This window comes from Ochotona curzoniae, unplaced genomic scaffold (genome assembly GCF_017591425.1).
Source record: "Ochotona curzoniae isolate NIBS_2020 unplaced genomic scaffold, NIBS_Ocur_1.0 contig_2210, whole genome shotgun sequence".
NCBI classification, from domain to species: Eukaryota; Metazoa; Chordata; class Mammalia; order Lagomorpha; family Ochotonidae; genus Ochotona; species Ochotona curzoniae.
The window spans coordinates 14,485,168-14,508,344 of NW_024465369.1; the positions used below are offsets into that span (position 1 = coordinate 14,485,168).

General features: G+C 35.9%; 1 protein-coding gene across 2 annotated transcripts in view; it reads left to right on the forward strand.

Moving 5' to 3' along the window:
* EPC2 (enhancer of polycomb homolog 2) overlaps positions 1-23,177 on the forward strand; it is a 96,596-nt gene that overhangs the window by 60,886 nt on the left and 12,533 nt on the right. The window contains exons 4-11 of one of the 2 annotated variants that reach the window (XM_040971553.1): positions 214-258; positions 1,750-1,956; positions 7,437-7,585; positions 8,192-8,324; positions 10,612-10,803; positions 15,463-15,552; positions 16,738-16,883; positions 16,991-17,334. In XM_040971553.1, coding sequence (XP_040827487.1) covers positions 214-258; positions 1,750-1,956; positions 7,437-7,585; positions 8,192-8,324; positions 10,612-10,803; positions 15,463-15,552; positions 16,738-16,883; positions 16,991-17,334 — 1,306 coding nt within the window. The remainder of the gene's footprint in view (positions 1-213; positions 259-1,749; positions 1,957-7,436; positions 7,586-8,191; positions 8,325-10,611; positions 10,804-15,462; positions 15,553-16,737; positions 16,884-16,990; positions 17,335-23,177) is intronic. The other variant, XM_040971554.1, reaches the window with a different exon arrangement.

Here is a 23,177-nt window from a genome sequence, read left to right on the forward strand (position 1 = left end):
TTTTCCCAGGCCATAAGCAGGGAGCAGGAAGGGAAGGGGAGCAGTCGGGACACCAACTGGTGCCTATATGGGATCCTGGTGCTTGGAAGTGGAGAATTAGCCAATTGTGCTATCATGCCCCGCCCACAATTATAAAAAAATTTATTAGAAGCATCATGACAAAGAGTGGAAGCCCTTGTAGCATATCACAGCATTGTTTCCTTTGATCTCCAGAATACCTCAGAGCTGCCACTGATGCTGTACTGCTGTCAGAATGAGGTAGGATTTTGAGATCCAGAAAAGTTTTACTGTCCTGTTAGACATTGGAGTGTACATCACCATTCCAGCAAATTTCAGCTAACAAAAGGAAGGCATCCATCTAAATGTGATTTGGGGAAATGCTGATTATTTTGGTTTAATTTCATATTCCAAACACTGCCCTTCCACTTTGAAGACAAAAGTTATTCACCTTCTCAGACGTGTTTAAGCTTTCATCTACTGAGATGCTGATAACCAAAGAATGCAACTTACTATTTTACAGCAGTTTATGTAATTATCACATGTGCTAGCATACTTGTGTCGACGTAGTCAGTGTATTCTGTTCCAATGGTCAAGCTGTCTTGCATCCAAATTATAATCAATTAATTCTAGAAGTCATTGTCATAGAGCTTTCAGTCTGGAGAACAGTTTACTTATTCAATGGCATTGCACCAACAGGAGTAGTAATCATAATGAGAAATTTATTTGATGTGTCAAGACTTATTCAGATGATTTCTCATAATGTGCCAGATCAGTTTTATATTGATGTTAAAATTTTGATGAGAAAAATTTCCTTTTCATTTCCAAGTTCTAGGGAAATATTTTTAGGAAATATGACTACTTGTTATGAAAATGAGTCTATCTCCAAAATGACAAGGAATTGGGATTGTATCACTTCTCAGCCATAAAATAATATCTTTCTCCAAAGTTGAGTGTGAACAGTTGTATAACCCTCATTCTGTCTTGATAATGCTCATTGGCTTACTTGATCCTCTGAAGGAACAAGGCAGCAAATATGAGCAAATCTTTATGAACCTTAGTTTCAGCTGTGTTGGTATCATGCCAATTGGCTGCTTTGTGAAAAGAGAGTAGGTCCCTGAGATAACATGTTAACGCTCCCAAAAGAACAATGCTTGGAGCTCTTACTCCCAGCATGACAACGTCATTGGCAGAATGAGTGTTAAGAAAAGGATTTTCTAGTACTTAACCAGCTTGGATAGAGAAATTGCTTTTATATGTAACTGATACAAGCAACTTAAACTGCCATAATTGAAACATGTTAGAGACATGGTACTGTTGATTGCTTTTGTCAGTAACAAAACAACATAACTTAGTAAGATACAACATATTAGAGAATGCCTATCTTTTAGTTTGGAGGCAGGTGAAATTTATATATCTTTTAGTTTCAATTAAAAATCTATAGAAACAGTATCAGAATTTTGAAGAACATAGATGTCTTGTAGTCCAAGATTTACTTGTGTCTTTCCAACTTTGGCTTACCTAGCCTCAAGTATTTTAAGCAGTGGTACTCACTCACAAACTCTTGGGGCAAAGTACTAATTGGGGAATGAATTTAATGAATCCTTTCTTGGATTGAATTATATCCCCAAATGGCATAATATCTAATCATTGTTAAAGTTAATCATATTATTTTACCCTATAGCAGTTGTTTAACTTTGATTTCTCTTTTTAAATGTTTTTAATAGATGACATTTTATGTTTTTAATTTAGCTTGTAACACTTCAAGAAGCAAAATTGCTGCTAAACGAAGATGATTACCTTATTAAAGCTGTATATGACTACTGGGTGAGAAAACGTAAAAACTGCAGGGGGCCATCCCTCATTCCTCAGATAAAGCAAGAGAAAAGAGATGGCTCTACCAACAATGACCCGTATGTTGCATTTCGGAGAAGAACAGAGAAAATGCAAACTCGAAAGGTAATGTACAAATTAGACTATAGCTTTGGTAGTGTCTTAAGATCAATAATTTTCCTTTTTCATATAACTTGAATAAAGTTAGAATAACTTGAACGTGATGAACACTAGTGACAATGATGAATTTTGTGAATTTTGTTCTTCTGTAACTTCAATGGGCCAGCTGCTTACAGTGTGTACCTGCTATGGAAGCTGTTTGTAAGTGAATGAAATTGTATTGTCCTTATGCACTTTGATGTTTTGGATCTCTTCAATGAACCATATGTTTTATCCTAAATATCCTCTGTTTGGAAAACTGAGAATTTAAAATAATACTGCTTTTCCTTAGTGATCACTTAGGAACTTAAAGGTTGTTTGAAATTCTATTCTGATATTTGTAAGTAAAAATGATCTTGCAGGTAGTTACTTTGGAGTCTTGAAAAATAAGAGAAGGTTCATTTTTCAGGCCAATCTGGCAGCAGTCAGAAATAACAGTAAAATCTTTTTTTTTTTTTTTTTAATTTTTAAATTTTTATTTTTGATGACAATTTCGTAGTTGATCAGAGTGGGAAGGATCTGAGGTTAGGGAATAGTGTATGTTAAAGGAAGAAACCATAACCAGCCTTCCAAAGCACTCCAGTACCCAGTGATGGGGAACAGCCATCCAATATCAACCCAGGGTTCCTGATATGGCTCATTCTGTGAGGGTTCTGCCCAAGTGCCTTAGCTAGTTTTGAAATGCTGTCAATCTTGCTGATCCAAGGGTAAGGATCCCCTTCCAGTGTCCATTGGTTAACATAATTGAGCTTTGAATCTCCATTCGCACAAATATTTGCTGGCATCATTTGGCTGCAGTATCTCTCCAGTTTGTTCTTTCTTCCTTCTTCTGCTATGATACCAGATGTCCTCTGCAGGTTGCAGTGGGCTGCCATATCATTTGGGCCAGCTGTCCACTGCTCTGTCTTTTCCGCTGGGGAGGTCCAGCTCTGATAGATGAACTCCATGGTCAGACCACCAATCTTGGATGTGAGACCCCAGATCCCTCACATGCCCCGACCTGTGTCATCACCAGACCCCTACAAACCCATACATCAAATCTCCACAAGTGTGTTCCTGAGTAGCCAGTGAGTTTTCCCAGTGCCATTGGTACCCCAAGCTATCCGACCAGGGCCCTCAGTACCCATGCCCCCAGGACTCACAAATCCAGCACCCACCATGCAGGTGGGTCCAAGCACCAGGTCCAGACAGACCAAACCCAGCAAGAACCTCGCCTCTGGGGCTCACAGACCCAGCAGCCACCACACAGGCTGGCACAAGGACCCGGGCCATGCAGCGCAGGACCTGCCAGAAAATCTCCATTTTGTTGTCAGTTATATTAGATTTAAGTTGATGAACTTGTCCCCATCTGGCTTTCAGAAGCGATATGGACTAGCATTTTAAGTAAAAGAAAAAAAATCTCATGCTTTAGAATGCTGCAGTTTGAAGAAAAGCTTCCTTACAGGGAGGTGGCCCTTGTCTTCCATTTCTACTAGCTAACAGTAAACACCACACGTGGGAAAAGCAACAGGAATATATAAACGTGAGAACTGTGAAGAATTAACAATTGAAGGCAAAACATTTTCTGTACATTCTTTGAAACAGCAATGTTGAAAACTTGTTCTGGCAAGCTGTTAATATAATAACTGTGGAGCATTACAGTTACCAGGGTGAATGTAGTTTAGGAGAATCTCTGTTACTGGTTAATAGTCAAAATTTTCTTAACATTTTCCATTAATGTGATTTTCTTAAATGTCTTAAAATTAATTTCCCAACCATAGATGGCATTCGCTAAACCAGACTGAGTTTTTGATTCTGTGTTCTAATTCTTAGCTGAGACAGTCTAGTACAGTTTGTGATGATTTAGCACCTGGCCTAGAGAAGAGATGCAACTGTAAATACAATAACTAAAGACTGTTGAACATGAGAAAGGAAAGGTTTATCTGAACCAATGGGCAGTCAGATCTACCAGTTACTTGTTTAGAAGCTCTGTTTGATTCAGATCCATTTCAAACCATAGGCCATTACTAATGCGTTTTAAAGGAAAAGCACTGTTATGGTTCCTTTAGTGAATGGATATGAATTACTTACAAGCCAGCCTTGTTTACTAATGACATATTAATATTCTTAATGTTAAAATAGGCCTTATTTTTTTCTAATCAGTGTCTACTGAGAATTGCATTAAGTGATTCTTCAATATTGCATGATCATTAGTGAGTTCTTCTTGACTTCTTTGTTAGTTTCTTATTCCTTTGCAGAGTGCTACATTTTCTTTTTCAATACTCTGTACTTTTATTTGTGTACTTATTATTACTAATAAGAAATGTTTATATGTTACAAAAGGGAAAAAGGTGGAAAAGCACTCAGCAATAATGAATAACCCCTAGGTGTTCAGGAAGTGGAAGAGTATGCAAAACTGAATGCAGCTAACAAAGTCAGTCTTTGCTTTTCTCTTCCCACAGATTCAGAGGCTTAACTAGAACACCTGAAACACTTGAATGGTAGTCTAGAATTTAGTTCACTAGACTAATTTTTAACTTGCAAGTGCATAAGCACTGTTGAGTAAAATTTGTAAGGAGTCATAAATTTGCACTGAGCCCAACAGACCAATATAGAGTTAAATCGTGGTAACTAAGGGCCATGTAGCCAGTAAGTCATTTGACTGTGTAAGTTGTTTGACTTAACAGCAACTGTAAGTTAACTATTCAGCTATGGTGTATTAGGTTGTTTTCTGTGCCTGACTTCCATTTTCCCATAAAGTTATCTGATCATGTTGGCAGCGTTCTCAGGAACTATTCTGGGTTTGGAAACTGCTCGATTCACTTTTGTTTTGCTTTGCTCAGATAAACTACTAAATTTAATTGGTGTAAGAATTTTTTGTTTTTAGAATTTTTTTAAAGATTATTTCCTTAGAAAGTCAGATTTCTAGCAAGATGGGCTTTAAGAGAGACAGAAAGATATTCTATCCACTGGTTCATTCACCAAGTGGACAAAATGACCAGATCTGAGCTGATCCAAAGCCAGAATCCAGGAGCTTTTTCTGGGATGGCTTTGGCCATCCTCTACTGCTTTTCCCAGACCACAATCAAGGAGCTAGATGTGAAGTGGAGCAACTGGGATTTGACCCATTGCTCATATGGGATCCTGGTGTATGCAAGGCAAGGACTTTAGCCACTAGACTACTGCTCCATGACCAAGAAATTTTTATTTTAACAGTATCTTGGACATGCTTAAATGTTCAGTGTGTCTGGATACACTGATTGGGAATCCCTAAATCAGCATGTATATATGTTTATTATATTTAACTTTGTCTACCTTATTTAACTACATAAATACAACTTCTCGTATCTGTGCCTTCTCCCCTTCCTCTGTGTGGCCTACAAGTAAGATAGAAGAGCTTCCTGGCTCAGTGGTACTCAATTCTGGCTCTAACAGTCACCTGTGAGTCATCCTTTGATATGAAAAGATCTATAGTAGGTTGTAACATGCAGCATTTTTTTTTTCATTTATTTTATTTGAATGGCAGATTCTTGCAGGGAGAGAAAGTCCTTCATCTACTAGTTCACTCCCTAAATGGACACAAAGGCCAGAGCTGAGCTTTCTAAAGCTGGGAGCCAGGAGCCTCTTCCAGACCTCTCAAGTGGGTACAGGGTCCCAAGGACTTGGGCCATTCTCCACTGCCTTTCTTGGCCATAAGCAAAGACCTGGATTGAAAGTGGAGCAGCTGGGACATGAACCAGCATCCAGATGGGATGCCATTACCACAGGGCAGATTATTATGCTATACCACCACACCTACCTCTAAAGTGCATCAGTTTGAGAACCAGTGATAGGTAACAATTATAAGAGGTAGCTGGCATAGGAAGAAAGGAGTTGGCTTGAAACAGAGACTGTTATGAAAAGGGCTAAAAAGCTTGAATACAGACAATTAAGGTCATCTCGGGCCCAGCACAGTGGCCTAGCAGCTGAAGTCCTTGCCTTGAACACACTGGGATCCCATATGGGCGCCAGTTCTAATCCTGGCAGCTCTACTTCCCATCCAGCTCCCTGCCTGTGGCCTGGGAAAGCAGTCAAGGACGGCCCAAAGCCTTGGGACCTTGTCCCCACATAGGTGACCTGGAGGAGGTTCCTGGCTCCCAACTTTGGATTGGCGCAGCACCAACCATTGTGGTTACTTGGGGAGTAAATCATTAGACAGAAGATCTTCCTCTCTCTCTCTCTCCCCTCCTTTATATATATCTGACTTTACAATAAAGATAAATAAAAATAAAGAAAATTAAGGTCATCTTAAAAGAATGAAAGTATGAACTTACAGTTTTAAATATTAATATAGCTAGAAATATAGATCTGTCTGTGTATGTATGAATGTATATATTACACATTTACTTCCTAACTCTTTTCACTGAAGAGCTGTAGAACCAGTGACACCCAGGGGTATGTTTAATTTATATTACAGAAAACCTAGTTGTATAGTTCATAACCTTTTTGGCAGAAAAATAAACTCATTTTCAGTTCATTTTTTCTTAGTAGACTGTATACCTTTTAAGAGGAGGGAAGTTGTGAGCAGTACCCTGAACAGATTAGCCACCTTAATATTTGTTGTCAGTAATAATGTGGAATCATCTTAGAAGATATTGTTACTGCCTGTTTGACAAAACCAGATTGTTTACAACCAAGCTTTTGAGTTTGCCTAATTTCACATAGTATTGACTGAGAGGGGAAGAATGAACTTACTTTTGGATTGACTTACTCTTGGATGACTTTCTAAGCATGTTAAAATATTTATTCTTGAAGTTAAAAACTAATTAATAGTATTCTGAAGTGTGTAAGTTTTGCTATATGCCTTCTGCTCTGCAGTGAGGTATTATTATTATGTTAGAGCTTGATAATCCCATTTCTGGAGATGCTTGCTAACCTGCTCTTGGCTTTAGATCAGTTTCTGACATAAGCCTTTGCTTGCACTGTTCTTGTTTACATTGTAGGATGTTTACTGCTTCATTCCCCACTTGTAGAAGGAGATGGTTATTTTGGGGTACTTTGATCTCGATATAAGTGGAATTCAGGTTTTTTCCAAGTGTATATTTTTTCTTCTTTCTTTTTTATTGTTATCATTTTCCGTAATACAGTTTTGTAGGCATAAAGATTCTTCCCTCCCCACTTCTCCCTCCTTCCCCAAGTGGATATCTAAAACACCTTTCCCTTAGAATTATCTTCCATGCGATTGCGTCTTTCAATAGCTGATGTTGTGTTTTTTCAGAATATTTATTGAAAGTTACTTAATTACACTTCTCTTTTCAGAATAAATAGGTTCCCTTACATAGTTGTGTTTAAATGATTTATTTGATGTTTTTGCGTTTAACATTTCCTTCTTATTGGCTATAATTTGGTTTGGATAATGTTTTGCTGAATGGAGTTGAAAATGTGGATAAATGGGTTGTTTATTCCAAAATTGTAACTGTTTTTAATAGAACCGTAAGAACGATGAAGCCTCTTATGAAAAGATGTTGAAACTGAGACGAGAGTTTAGCAGAGCCATAACAATTTTGGAAATGATTAAGAGAAGAGAAAAAACAAAACGAGAATTGTTGCACTTAACCTTAGAAGTTGTGGAAAAAAGGTAACATTGCTACTGTTACATACTAGTAGAAAAATTAGCCAAATGAGGGCCCAGATATCAAATATAATCAAAGGTTTTAAGATTTGTGATGAAATTATTGATTTGAAATGCTTTAAGAGTTTAGTATAGACTTCTAAAATATTTTTAAAGTATCATTACATACTAATTCGACAAGAATCCAGAGAACTTTTTGTCCAGTGCTCTGTGTTAAACGTTACTGTTAAAGAACACATCAGATAAATGAAGGCTTGATTTTATTCTGATTAGGTGGACAAAGCTCTTTGTTTCAGCTTTTTTTTTCTTTGAAATGTGGCATTTCCTTCATAATTAAATCTTAACAAGATTCTATATGATTTCCAAGGTAAACAGTCTAAACATCATTTCTCAGTATTTGATTTTCTCTGCACCTTAGACATTTTTTAAGGTTTTTTTTTAAAAATATTTTTATTGCATCCCAAATAAATGTGCTTTATCACATGTTTGCCTTTTGAAAATAATCTAATAGGTATTTGCCTTTATTTGATTAGGTGTTTTCTAATTCATTGAGATGCCCTTTTTCCCATTATTGTTAATGTGATTTTTTTTCTATTTTGTTACCTTTTTAAGATACCATTTGGGAGATTATGGTGGCGAGATCCTTAATGAAGTAAAAATAAGCAGATCAGAAAAAGAGTTATATGCCACTCCAGCAACTCTTCATAATGGAAACCATCACAAAGTCCAAGAATGTAAACCTAAGGTGAATATCCTCTGGAGAGACACGTGTGGTAATATTGATCAGTGGGTTACTTATTTTTGCATATGTCTGAACAAAATTTGGTTAAGGAAGAAACTAATTAAGATGCATTTAGTTCTTACTATTTGCCAAGTACTTTGGTCTAATGGTCTCCTAAAGGTCTCTACTATGTACATACCAACTCATTAATCTTCGCAACACTCCTTGAAAGTTGCTTTTACCTCTGTGTGACTTCTGTGTCATAGGTAGTTAGTGGCACCTTCAAGATTTGAATCCAGGTGTAACACCACAGCACATTCCCTTCCAATATGCTTTCTGCTTTCCTGGTGAATAAGGATAAATTAAGCTTAGTTATCGCTAGCCTTAGCAAATCCTGCATCGTAGCCACAGGCATCGATCTCTAATATTAAAATTTTGTTCATTGAGATTATTCAAAGTTATCGTCATAGTCATCATTGGCAGGTTGGCAATTATATGCTGTTACCTCCTTTGACTCACTTGAGAAATCCTCTAACTTCTGCATCACTATTTCTTTCTGATAAAACAGATTTCTTAAGAATTGATAAAAAAAAAAAAAAAAGTGGGGGGAACTCTGAAATTCTGGCAGTGGTTATCCAGAATTTGTTCTTAGAATAGTACTGGTGCGTGCAGTCTGCTAATCCATCCTCCCTGAGTGCTGTATACACACACTTAAAGCTTCAAAAACGAGCGAGAGCTTCAAAAATGAGAAAACCTGACCCAGTGGTTATTTTAATTTCTTGGACTAAATAATAATTATTTAGTACTCTTTGGTACATTAAAGTATTTCATTTGGATATATGAAAATTAATAAAACTTCTAATTTTGAGGAATTTATCTATAAATAAGAAACGCATCTAGATAAGGTAGCCTAACTCTGTAGAAAGTTTTAGAAAGTAACTTAAGGTGTTTGTGGAAAATTCATCTTTTAAAAATGTACAGAATATTTCTTTTTCATGGGTTTGTTCTTAAATGTCAAGGAAGAGTATGGAGCAGGAAGACTCCTCTTTTTAACTTATGTCAATTTAAACACCAGAGTTCTTATTAATCACAGGCATCTAGCCCACCTACATGATTTCCCTTAAAATCACACTTGCTTCTACAGCCAAAAACTTTGCAATGTTATTTTGTTGTAAAAATCCTTTTTATAATATTCTGTGTGAAGCATAAGGATATGGATATTTTAATCCACAGTTAGTGATACAGTCAGATTTTATTGTCCAAGCTAATTGTTACTTTAGATTTTCTCTAGGAGTTATCAGCCTATTTAAATAATTTTAGAGACAGGATAGGATCTGTTTGTCCTGCTTCATTACATAGAGTTGATTATTAGCTTTGTCATACATCCTATCTTAAAATGTGGAAAGTTTCTGAAGTTGGAGTCTTCTTTATAACACGACAAAACTCATAAAAAATTTATATCTCACTAAAATATGATTTTCCTTTAAAGCAGCATATTATAGTATGTGCTGCTTTTGACCGATTTTGTATTTTTAACATGGGACTACATGTAGAAATGTGTAACTTATTAAATACTTTTATGTTTTTCATAGTGTTAGTACATTGGCATCCAAAACAGTCATTTCAAATCTTTTCAAGTGGTAGATTTCTCTTTGTTGAAGTAATTGCTGGTGTGTTCAAACAAAAACAGAGCTGCTTTGTTTGTGGAGTGCAGGTGGGCACTGGAGCCTACCCCTTCAAAAAGTCCCCTTGCTTGGTGACTTCTTAAGGATCTCCATGGATCCCCAGAGTACTTGGAGACAGTTTGGTGGTTGTTCAGGGGAGGTAGTGCAATCTAAAAAGTAGAGTTTATTTTTTTCCTGGTTAGTAAGCTTATTTTTGTTAGAAAATGACTACCTACAGACATTTTTTAAATTTGAAAATAAGCATTGAAATAAATTGATGAATTCATGATCTAAGTTAAATTATCTTAACAATAAATTGCTAATTTTAATATTAATACAATGGATTTAAATAAGAGTTTAAATATATTTAAATATTGGATTGCATAGTAATAGAGCAATCTAGAAAATGGCTTAAGTATTATTAATGGTATAAAAAGCAAATTTAAATAATTTTTCATTGTAACTTGGCACAAAGTAAAACGTGTTTCGTTTTATGATTATAGAATAATTTTTTCATATTAAAAGCAATAAACAAAATTCACCTCCTGGATAAGAATGTATGCTTTTTAAAAGAACAGTATAGTTTTTATGATTTCTAAAATGATTTTCATTTCTTCCTTTTGGGGGAAAAATCCTCATGTAAACAGCACTCTCATCATTTGTCTTTGAAAGAAGAGGCTTCTGATGTGGTTCGTCAAAAGAAGAAGTACCCAAAGAAGCCTAAAGCAGAGGCTTTGGTAACATCTCAGCAGCCCACTCCTGAGACATTGCCTGTGATCAATAAGAGTGACATTAAGCAATATGACTTTCACAGCTCAGATGAAGATGAATTTCCACAGGTGCTGGTTTTAAAACTATTTTCAAAACATTTCCTCCTACTTTTTTATATTGTTATATTTTTAAAACATAATTGACATCTTAAGAGTTTTGATTCTTTATTCATTTAATGTTATACACATTTTCCACATTATATATATATATATACACACACATATATATAGCTCTGAAATGACATTTTCTATTACTTTCCATCTTGTAGATGGAATTTTTCTATTGTACAATACTTGGGTGGTTTTCAATTTTTCACCGAATTTCCCCATTTGCATTTTTTTCCAGTATTTAAGATGGAAATGCAATTGCTACACCAAAGACCTTTAATCATAATTGTAAATAGTGACTGTCAGAAATCCCCTATTATTCTACCAATGTTTTAACAAATGTGACTGTTTCGTTAAGTATTTGATCCTAAAGAGTTAAAATTGATTTTAAATTGATTGGTTTTAATTCATGGGAATAAGCCTTTGATTCATATTCCAACAGTTTTTCAGCATAAATGCTTACAATTTGAAATTTTCTAGTTGTGACCAGCACTGAGATGCGTTGGTTTAAGCCAACATTGGTGACACTGGTAATGCTTAACAAAGCAGTTCCGGCTGCTCCACTTCCAATCTAGCTCCCTCGTGTACCTAGGAAAGCAACAGAAGATGGTTCAAGTACTTGCGCACCCACAAGGGAGAATTTGATGAAATTCCAGTCTCCTGGTTTCAGTCTGACCCGCTGATGGTTGTTGGCAGGGAGTGAAGGGGCGACCCACCGGGTAGAACATCTTTGTCTGTGTCCCTTTTCTCTCTTTCCATTATTCTGCCTTTCAAAGAATTTTGTTAACTTTTTAAACTTTATTTTCATGGATGCTATTTTTAAAATAAGCTTTTGTCTGATAAAATATGAATGTTTTTTGAATAATTGTTTATCAACTGGCTGGCTTCAATTTTTTTCCTCTGTGGTATTAGAATTTTAAAAATACTCCTTTAAAAAAACTTGAAACTACTTTGAGCTTTTTTATATATCAATATTTTTACATTTTTGTTAAAAGAAATTTTCTGCTTTAAATATTTTTAAAATATTTATTTATTTACTTATTTGAGAGAAGGAGATCTTTTCCCTGGTTCACTCCCTGAGTGTATAGAGCAGCCCGAAGTGGGGCCAAGCTGGGAGCCAAGAGCTCATTCCTACTCTTACAGATATCTGGAACTCAAATTCTTGAGCCCTCCCTGTTGCCTTCCAGGGTCTGTATTAGCAGTATGCTAGAACACTGGAGCCAAGTGCCAAACCAGGTACTTAAGCAGGACACAGGCATCATTTAGTAGACAAAATGTCCACCCAAAGGAAATTTTTTTTCAAAAACCAGCATAAAAATAATGTTTGGAAGTAATACTTTATAGAATCCTTTATTGGTATAATTCTTTAAAATCTAGATGAAATCTAGAGCTTGCATAGAATGTGCTCCTTTGGCTAGCTTGTGTTACTTTTTACTCATACTGATTTAGTTTTCCTGCCCTAGATAATATTGTGGTGATCATGTGCATTGTAACAAGTGCACAAAGTTGATGGGCGGACAGTACTTAATAAGATGATTACTTTGCCAGAGAATCACCCAGTTAAACTCAGGCTGGGGTTTGAATAACAATGGAACATTGATCAGATGGTCTTTTAGAAGGAATTAGGGATGTGATGCCCTAACACAAAGTAGTTTGCCAGATAGTATAAGGTAGGACATCAGGCAGAGAAAACAGTGTTATTAAAAGGAACTGCAAGCAGTGTAGCATTCCTAGGACACAAAATAACAGAAGAGAAGGAATGTATAAAAGAAATGGCAAATGGCCTCTCTACATTAAACATAGGGGAAATTATTTTAAATTGTAAAATCATTGCATGATTAGATAAAGTATAGAGAAAATTGGTGAGATTAATGCCAACCTAGAACATTTTGCTCTACATCCCCAGCTCTTGAAATACTAGGACCCATAGAATCTCTTCTAGAATTCTAGAATGTACTCATTCATCCTGAGAGTAAGGGCTCACTCAGATTTTACTAGTCATGTATTCCTCATGCATTAAAAGAGCATGTTTCTGCTGCAGTTTTTTTTACTCATTCATACATATGTAGCCCTCAAACCTTGTCTTTTACGTGAAAGTTGAATTTTAAGCTTAGAAGTTCCTGTGAGTCTTTGACTAGGTTTTAGACAACACGCATTAGTTTCTGTGGTTTTCTCCTGTTGCTGAAGAGTAAGTATTTACCAGTAGTTAGAATCATTAGTGAGGCAGCTAAGAATTAACTCTCACTAAGAATGTATTGCTAAAAAGATTAAGTAATGAGGTACTGTTTCACTGTCTAGTGAACAGGGAGTAGGGAGCCCCAAGAGAACGTTTAACCAGGCGTAGCCAACTGGTTTGCAGCAGAGCAGAACTGAAAAGTGAAACCGTTCTTTTTTTCTGATTCTCCTGACATCATCTTTCAGGGTGTATGTGTGTGTGTGTGTGTGTGCGCACGCACGCACGCCATCATCTTTTGGGCTGTGTGTGCGTGTGAGAGAGAACAATTTTGGGGGGGTGGAAGGAGTGTCTCACATTTTTAATGTTCCCAGGAACCCACCCCTGGGGAATTGTAGTCAAATAGTAGAAGTGATGATATTAAGAATTTCTGAAACTTTGTGATACGTTCCGTGTATATCTTTAAAAAGGTGGGTAATTGGCAAAGGAACCCAAGTACAGAATTCACATTTGGATTTCCTTGCAAATTTCAAGTTTTGGGCTTATTTCCGCAGGAGTGAGTCACCCCCAACTCACTGCTTCTGGATCCCCCTACATAGTGTTGGTGAGGTACATTGGAACCTCAGATACTTTTTTCCTCCTCGATGATCCTGCCATGGGGATTACCACAGTTTGGAAATGTGGAGAAAGTTCATTTCCCCCCCTCAAAATAAGAAGACAAGGACTTATGAGAGTCAAAAATTCCAGCATTTTGCAGAAAGAGAATGTTAACTGCAAAGTAAAATTATAAGGAAACTGAAATTTAAAGTACCAATTTTTTTAAATGCTTGACTATTATGGGAATATATAATCTAAAATACTGAATTTAACATTTTCTAGCACTTAATTTGTATTTACTTTAGAGTTATTTTTTATCTATTTGAAAGAATTACAGAAAGAGGGGGAGAAATAGAGAATCATCTTACTCCTCCAGATGACCTTAACTCACTGGGACTGGACTGGGGCAAAGTGCAGAGATTCTTCCAGATCTGCCATGTGGGTGCAGGGGTCCCAGCACTTGGGCCATCTTACACTACATTAGCAGGGAGTTGGATTGAAAGTGGAGCAGCCAGGAACCAGCACCCCTAAAAGGCTGCTGCCGTCACAAGTGGAGGCTTAAGTTGCCATGCCACAATGCTGGCTTCAGCTGATTTACTTTTAAAACTTTACTTGTTTTTTGCAAAGGATTACAAGAGAGAGCGTAATCCAAGTCTCTCACGTTGATAATAGAAGCCCAAATACTTACACCATCTTCTGCTGCTTTTCTCATGCCATCAGCAGAGAGCTGGATGGGAAGTAGTCGGGACTTGAACTGGTTGCTGTATGGAATGCAGGTATCACAGGCAGGTGCTTTATTTGCTCTGCCACTACACCAGTCCTTAACCTGTTTGATATTTATTAAATCTGCTGTGATGGTATAATATATTTATGAAATCTGCTGCGATGCCCCAGCAATCCACTCAGACTGTAGAGGGCTGCATGACCTAATATCCCTTGGCCTAGGCAGAATGCTTTTTCATTATATGACAGTTTTGAACATCTTTGTTCCTTTTGTTCTCTGCAGCCAGTCTTCTTACCTTCAGCAAATCTTTGTTTCTTTCCTGATTTTGTGCATCTGACCTGTCAGATTTAAAAAATAATTTTTGAAAAAGTAAGTGGGGAGCAGTGCGTAGTGAACCTGGTGTTAATACGCCTGAGTTTCCTATCACTGTGCTGGAATTTGATGAGTGATTCCAGCTCCTGAAACGGCTGAAGCAGTCGGATTGCTCCCACTCAATATGGGATTGAGACAGCTCCTGGCCTTCAGCTTACCCTGGCCCGTCCTCCAGTGCTATGGGAATCTGGGGAGTGAACAAGTGGATAAGAGTTGTCTATTTACCTCTCTGCTTCAAAAATACATATTTCAATAAAATCTTTAAGGGAGGAAATAAAAGTCACCTTTCGGCTAGACCTTTATGGGAGGTGGAATTGATAGCCATTTTTTTTTAACTTCCCAGCTTTTGGTTTTATTGAAAGCAAGTGAAGTTAATGGGCAAAAGAAGCCTAATTGATGTTTCAGCATATATATGTATACGCTCACATACATTATTTACAGAATTTTGGTGGGATATATATATATAAAAAATACACTAATTCTTTTTAAAACTTGTACCACTTTGTACCACTTAATGTTCAAGACAGTTGAACAATGCTAGGTGCCCTTAACTGTTACAAACTGCATTTAAAATAAGAACTTTAGACTGTAAAAAATTATAGTCATTAAATATCTGGGGGCATTTATTGCTTGCCTGCCATAAGTAATACAAGAATGATTTACTGTCTGCACTCAGCCTTTGTTTTTAGATCACTGTGCACATTGATCTGTTGACTTGTGGTAACCTTCTAAATGGAATCCCTCCTCTGGCTAGGTACCATCTCCAGTATCAGAGCCTGAAGAAGAAAATGATCCTGATGGCCCCTGTGCTTTCAGAAGACGGGCAGGATGCCAGTATTATGCTGTAAGAATTTGATGTCTGTGTGCGTGTGTAGTGTGGTGCTTTTATGAACTGGAATTAACAGGAAACTCTTATCAGGTGACTTAGTCTTGATCTAAATATGGGAAGTGCACCAGCATTTTTTATTAACCTCCTCTAAGTGGATGTCAGTGAAAGATGCTGAAAGATACTGTGTTCTTTACTTGAAAATTGGCAATTCCTTATAGTTCAGAAATGTAATTTCACTTTGGGTTTTAATTATAGCTTCAGCAGTGTGCAGAGATTGCTTGGTGTGTGCTTGCTAGAGTGAGAGCTAAATCTGGAATCACTAAGCATGCTTTGGAACCTTTGAGGACATTGTGCAAGCCCATCCTTGTGTGCACATTCTCAGCAAATGTCAGACACAGCAATAATTTTTTAACTTCTCTCACAACAATATTTTGTCTAACAGTTATATTCTTAACTCTGGTACATTTACAAATTGCTCTGTGATATTAAGCTTCTGTACAACATTATATGAAGAGATGACTCTGATGTTGTGATTTTCAAATAAGCTACAACTGTAGAGTTATAAAGGATGGCATTAGCTTTCTTGCATAGGTTATGGAGACCATTTGTTTGTTACATTATGTGGACATATACACTGACTATTTTAGCTGGGTCTATGTATTTAGAGTTGGAGATAAAGAGATTTCTTTACAAATTACACTGATGAAACGAATTATGAAAGGGAAGTGATACGGAAAGAAAAACAGAATGATGAAAGAAAAGCATGAGCAAAGAAATAGGCCGAATGTTTCTTGTAAACAAGGCAGCTTCAGTTTGACCTATGTATGTTTATAGCGCAATTTCTGGTCCGCAGAAAATTTTCTTCTGATTTGCTTAAATAGGAAACCTACAAACTACTGATTAATCTAACTCTTCACAGTGATATTAAAAGAATATTATTCTTTAAAGACATATGCCTTATAAAACATCCCCTAGATATATTTGGTAAAGTAATTTAGTTTAGGTAATTTTGATAAGTGAACTTTGGCTCAACTTTATAAAATTCAATCAAAATAATTTAAACTGCAGATTTACAGTTTTACTTCTATCTATAAATTTTTCAACCAGCTGATAGCTTACTTTTTATCATAACCCACTGTGTCTATTTGAAATTTACTTCCTGGGTTTTCTATTTTTTTTCCTTCTTTTCCCATTTTACAGCCTCGTTTGGATCATGGTGACCATTCATGTGAAAACCCAGAATTGGCAGAATTGGCTAAGTTGAGGTATAGGCATTGCCTTACAACACTTACGGTCCCAAGAAGATGTATAGGATTTGCAAGAAGGCGCATTGGCAGAGGTGGAAGGTAAACCATTTGTTCTAATGTGGTTTTTGGTTTGCAAGCTGGTAGGGAATGTAAAAAAAAAATGTTAGTCTATCCCAATTTACATCTGGTTTTATATTCTTTATCAGGATCATAATGGACCGAATATCCACAGAACATGATCCTGTCTTGAAACAAATAGACCCTGAGATGCTGAATGGTTTCGCAAGCTCTTCCCAAATTATAGACTCTTCTTCTAATTTCTCCCGGACCAATGCTTCCAGTAAACATTGCGAAAATAGACTGTCTCTTTCTGAAATATTAAGCAATATTAGATCATGTCGACTACAGTGTTTCCAGCCAAGGCTACTGAATTTACAGGACAGTGATAATGATGAATGTACCTCAAGAAAACCAGGGCAGACTGTGAACAGTAAAAGAGTTTCTGCAGCATCTGTAGCTTTTTTGAACACCAGCAAGAACGGCATATCAGGTAAGCTATCTCTGTCTCAAGTGTTTATCAGTATATTTTCTCTGTATTTTTCATTTGTACAAAATAAACTATCCTGGTAAGTTTTGAAAGGTTTATTTTCCTGATTTCACTCAGAAAACAAATTTTACCTTAGTGCATGCTCTTTCAGTCTAAAAATAATCCTATTGTGGATCACTTTTTTACCAGAATATGCTGATGTCTGTGAAGCCACTGATATGTTATGATGGATTGATTTAACACTATTTCAACTTTAGGATGGGGTACAATAAAGCAATATGCATTCGTCAGAAGCTATACTTTAAAGATTTGTGTATTTGAAAGCATTGCAGAGGAAGAGGGAGAGGCACAGAGATCTTCACTCCCCAGAGGGCCACAATAGCCGGTTCTGGCCAGTCCAAACCTAGGAGAATCATCTGGTCCTTCGGCGTGCTGTAGGGGGTCCAAACACTTGGAGCTGTCTTCTGCTGCTTTTTCTAGACCCTTAGCAGGGAGCTGGATCAGAAGTGGGGGTAATGGGGATAGCCATTTAGGACACCAACTTCACAGGCAATGACTCTACCTACTTTGCCGTAACGCCCCTAAATTTTGGGCCCAGAGCAGAAGCATGTGATCAGATAAGCTATTGTGAAATGTTGGGCCAAATCTGTAGATTGGTTCACACAAAGAGGATGTTTATCCAAGCACAGGGATAAATAGCCAGTACTCTATAAAGAGTCCTGTTTGGGCAGCATGTTGCTGTTTTAAATGCAGTTCAACTTCATGAGAAGTTCATTGAGATGTAACCCTGACATAAGTCAAGACTCCATCTGTAGTTGAAAGGTGTGTGCATTGAGTGGTGTTGCAGGTAGAATGCTTAGGGAGTTCCTTATGAGTAAACTGCTAATAATTTGCCCCCAGATCCATTACAGCATAAAATTTTCCCTTTTGTAAATTAACTTGCTGAAATGTAAGAATTTCTCCTTGAACGTACCATTGAAAACTTCCTTTCTGACCAAAGAAAATTATTTTTAGGAGGCTCCCTTTTGTGAGTAGATATAAATTTTATCTGAAACATTACTTCTATTAGATCAGAAAGCTTTTTCTTTTTTTTTTTTTTTTCCCCAGTCATCCTCTCCCTTCCTTCCTCACCCACACACCCCCCACCCTCAATTTAAGGGACATTCCACTCAAATATCAGGCAGCCATGCTATGGTATTTTTGAGAGATTAGTTCCAGGAAAATGTCAAAATCCATTGATGTCCCTCATATAAAACAGGTAGTTTTTGCATCTGATCCTTGGATATACTTTAAATCATGGCTAGATTACATGTAATACCTAACATAATATGAATGTTTTGTAAAATACTCATTAAATTGTTCCTGGAATAATGACTTAAAAATGGCCAATATGTGCTCAGTACAAACTCAGCTTTCTTTTTATCAAATATCTTGTTGTTGTTTGAGCTTATGGATTTGGAGTCCATGAAAACGTAGGAACATTTATATTTTTATATTATTTACATTGTAAATAATGTGTAGTATCAAGTAATTTAAAAGGTAGATTTGATTTGCTTTTATATTGTTTATCATATGTATGTAAATCTTAAATGTTCTCATAATACATTACAAATAGTGTATCAAGAAACAAAGGTAATATGATTTGACTTAAACTGCTGATGTTCTTTCTATGTAAAAATAAGTTTTCAGAATTATTTCCTGGATGATGCACTTCAGGATGCAAAATTACTTTAAATGCATTTATACAATGATTTTACAGCTTTTTAACTTGAAATCTAGTGTCAGTAACTTTCCATCATTTTCAGTTACTGAACTGCCTATTTTCAAACTTAGACATTTATCTGTTTAAAGGTTATAATGGAAAATTGGATTTGTTTGAATGGTTGGAAGTTGGCATGTCATTTCACCATATTAGTTGGCTTATTTTCTCCTAAATGAATTTAGGTAAGGAGAAAATGGCATCACATTATATAAAGTTCATGAGCCCATGAAGTTTAATGAGATTTTGAACCTGAAATATATACCTAATATAAATTGAGGAAAAAAAAACTTTTAGGAACCTAAAGATGGTACAAAGTTGACAGATAAAGGGTCAAATCTTTATTCAGTCAACTCTAAAGCATAGCTCAAATTATTTAAGTAAACGAGAATTCCTGTACCAAATATCATTCAAAAGAAGTAGATACATTTGTGGTTATATTTGAACAGAGCTGCAATTTCTTCCCTATTGGTGTGTATCCTATTTTGAAAGTGCTTGGTGTGTTCCTTCTCAGTTTGAACATGGCCAAATATTTGTAGCTTTCTACTATACATTCCAGATGAACCCTAGGCTTGGCTTGATTTTTTTCTACAAAATGTACCAATGTATACATGTTAACATATCATTGATATTGTATCTGTATTGATGTAAAATATAATTTAATATAGCAAATAATCCCAAGATAATCAGCTCTACAATTCTATGATACTCTTCTATATCAACATAAAATATTATTTAAGATATTATCTGAGTCATTCATGCGCTTCTCAAATGAACTTGAAGCATACATGCGTAGTGTTAAGATATTACCAGAAAGGGCTTTTTGCATGTTTACCTTTCCTATGTCATCAAAAAAGTCGTCTTGGTCTATTTACGCTTTCTTGCCTTTTTGAACAGATTTCCTTCACTAAGGTGTAAGTTTAAGAAACAACTGAGGTCAACTTGAAGTCTGTATTTTGAAAGCAGGTCTTTCATATTTAATCATTTGATACTAGAATACAGAGTTTGATTTAAAGGGTTTTTTTTTTTTTTCTATGTACTGTGGCCCTGCTAGTCATTGTAGCCACAGGATTTTTATTTTTAACAAATCTATTTGAAAATATTATGCATGAGTCTAAATGCATGATAAAAACTAATTTTTAAGTATTCATTTTTACCAGTTATAATCATTACCTAGTTTTCTTAAATAAATTTGAATGAGTTTTGTTATGAATTGGTAAATCCCGGTATAAATTCCTGATGTACATAAAGAGAAAGATTAAGAAGGTTGTTTGTTTTGTTTTAATAAAGTTGTGTTGTTACTTTTGGTGTACATAAACAGAAGAATGGAATCTTTGCATATTTGGTTTCTTTTAATCTAGCTATTTTTTTAAAATATATTATTGTTTTCATTGGAAAGTCAGATTTACAGAGAGGAGGAGACACAGAGGCAAAGATCTTCCATCTGCTGGCTCACTCCCCAAGTAGAATCAGCCATCAGAACTTAGCTGATTCAAAGCCAGGAGCTTCTTCTGGGTGTCCCATGCGTGTGCAGGGTCCCAAGCATTTAGGCCATCCTCAACTGCTTTCCCAGGCCACAACAGGGAGCTGGATGGGAAGTAGAACAGCCAGGACGTGAACCTGGTGCTTGCAAGACAAGCACTTTGAGCCACTAGGGTACAGTGCTAGACCCCTAAACTAGCTATCTTTAATGCTTTGACCTTCTGTTAATTTAGCATGCTTGGTTATGAAAGCATGTATGTTTAAGACTAACAGACCTGACACCGGACCATGTTCTTACCTGGGAAAGTATCACTGAACTATACAAATTATTCTTGCTGAATGTTTTTTTTTAGAACTAGGAAATCCTAACAAAGGCTTTAAGTAGAAATAAAAACCTAAAATACTCAATAATAGTTTGCTTATACACAGTTCCTTAATTTCTTTTTTGAGAAACAATTAAAAAAAAAAAAAGGTTGCATCGTTTGTAAACTTGAGGGCTGATTAAGAGTTTGCTTACTGTCACTGTTAAATAATCCTGAATGTTTGCTAAGTTGTGAACCTTATATCTCAGTTACATTGTGTTTATTATTTACTTAAAGGAAAAACCTGTCTTAAGCTAATCATTTTGAAGTGAAAAGATGTGTTTTATTAACTACTAGGTAAAATAAAGGTATTTCAAAAATAAAAGAACAGATAAGAAAAATTGTTCTAACCAGCAAATGTACAACCAAGGAAAATTGAGTTTATATAAAATTATTTAGGATTGATTATATACAAAGCACTGTGTTAATATGAAACTTGCTAAATTTTAGATAGAAATCTTTAGCTTCAAGGAGTTTAAAGTACATAGCTAATACTATATTCTTTAAAATCTTTAGTCCTTCCAAACTACTGTATCTTTTAACTGTTCTTTGAGATAATGTTCCTAACTACAAAGCCCAAGAAAATAAGTCAGAGTTCATGACTAAAAATTATTTGCTGTTCAGATGAGCAGGACCAGAGTAATAGATATTTGATCTGGCATTCACTAACTCACAGTTGCAAATTAGCATGATTTGCTTTCTCTGCTTTCTCACCTATGTCAATACACTGGATTGATAATAGCCTTTTTTAAAAATCAACTCCAGTTGTTTGTAAAATCATGGACAGTCTGTTCAGCATTTCCAGAGAAATTCCTGATTTTTAATTTGCTTTCTCTTCCTGTTTCTTTTTTTTGCCATAAAATATTTGCAAGCATAAAATGTTAGAATGGTTAAAACTGCTTTAATGAGCAGCTAATGTACTCATAGGATTTATTTGGGCAGATGAGGGTTGCTTTCAAAGAAGAGAAATTCAAATCAAAGAGATAAGAAAGCTTCAGTTTAATTACTAAAAGAAATTGTGATGAAGTTCCAGTTGTGACTGTTTAGCTTGAATGTCAAGAGTTTAAATGGATTTTTAGCTTGTTTTTTTATCTCAACATAAAGTTGTTTTTTCCGTCCTGGCTCTTCTTACCTTCCCACTCCCCACCCTGGCAGTTTTGTAGTTTATTCTTTCGTTTTTGCCTTCATCTGGTAAGGGTTAGAGTTGTGGGATATGTGTAGTTCCAGTCAGGTGGTCTCAGTCATTCTCTATTAGAACATTTATCTTTAACTTCACTGGTTTATGCAAACTTTGCACCTTGCTTTCTACTGTAACCTGGAATATTTGGATTAGAATTCACTGCCCTCCACTCCCTAGTCCAGTAGCCCCAAGTCTGTCCTTTAAAACTAACAAGCAAAAAACCTCGAAAACATTAGCATTATTTCAGTTGTCAAGTATCTAGAGACCCAGAAAGATCAGGGACTTTAGTGAAAAATAGCCTGTTATGTATATATACACTGTGTCTCTAAAAGCATTTGAATGTGCCCTAGTACAGAATGACATAGTTGAATACATAGAAGAGAAAATTGTGCAATAACTATACTATTCTATAATAACTATGCGGTATGTTAGAATGTTACTACCCATCTAACTAAAGTAGTAAAATATTGTTACCTTTACAAAGCAATCAAATATATGATTACTTTGCAACTGATAGGACAGTTCTGAGGCAGAAGATGGGATACATTCAGATTTATTTGTTAAGAAAACTTGGCTTAGACATAAGCAAGAAAAGCAAAGATCTCTCTTGTGCACATCTCCACATCCCCTTTATTACCACCTTCCCATCCCATTCCCAGTCCCTCCTTGCATCTCATTCCTAAGCAGATTTGTTCATTTTGCGACTTCCTCTTTGTGCCTTTTTTATGACCCAAACCAATGTAAGAAATCTCTTATGGAACTATTTCAGTAACTTTTGAGGGGAAAAATAATACAGAATGTACTTTCCATCAGATTTCCGCCCCCCACCCACCACAAGGTTAGCCTTGAGACAGCAGTTCAGTAAAACCATACATACTTTTTCTCATCTCACAGTGATAAAGGAGGCAAAAGAGTGTTCTCTCTGCATTCCAAGTTGGTGCTATGATTATTACTTGCTATTTTTGTCTAAGGAGTTGAAATAATGTTAACGGTTCTCTAGAAAATTCTTGTTTCCAACAAAGAATACGTTTAGTATTAGAGAGACTTAAAATGTTACAAATGA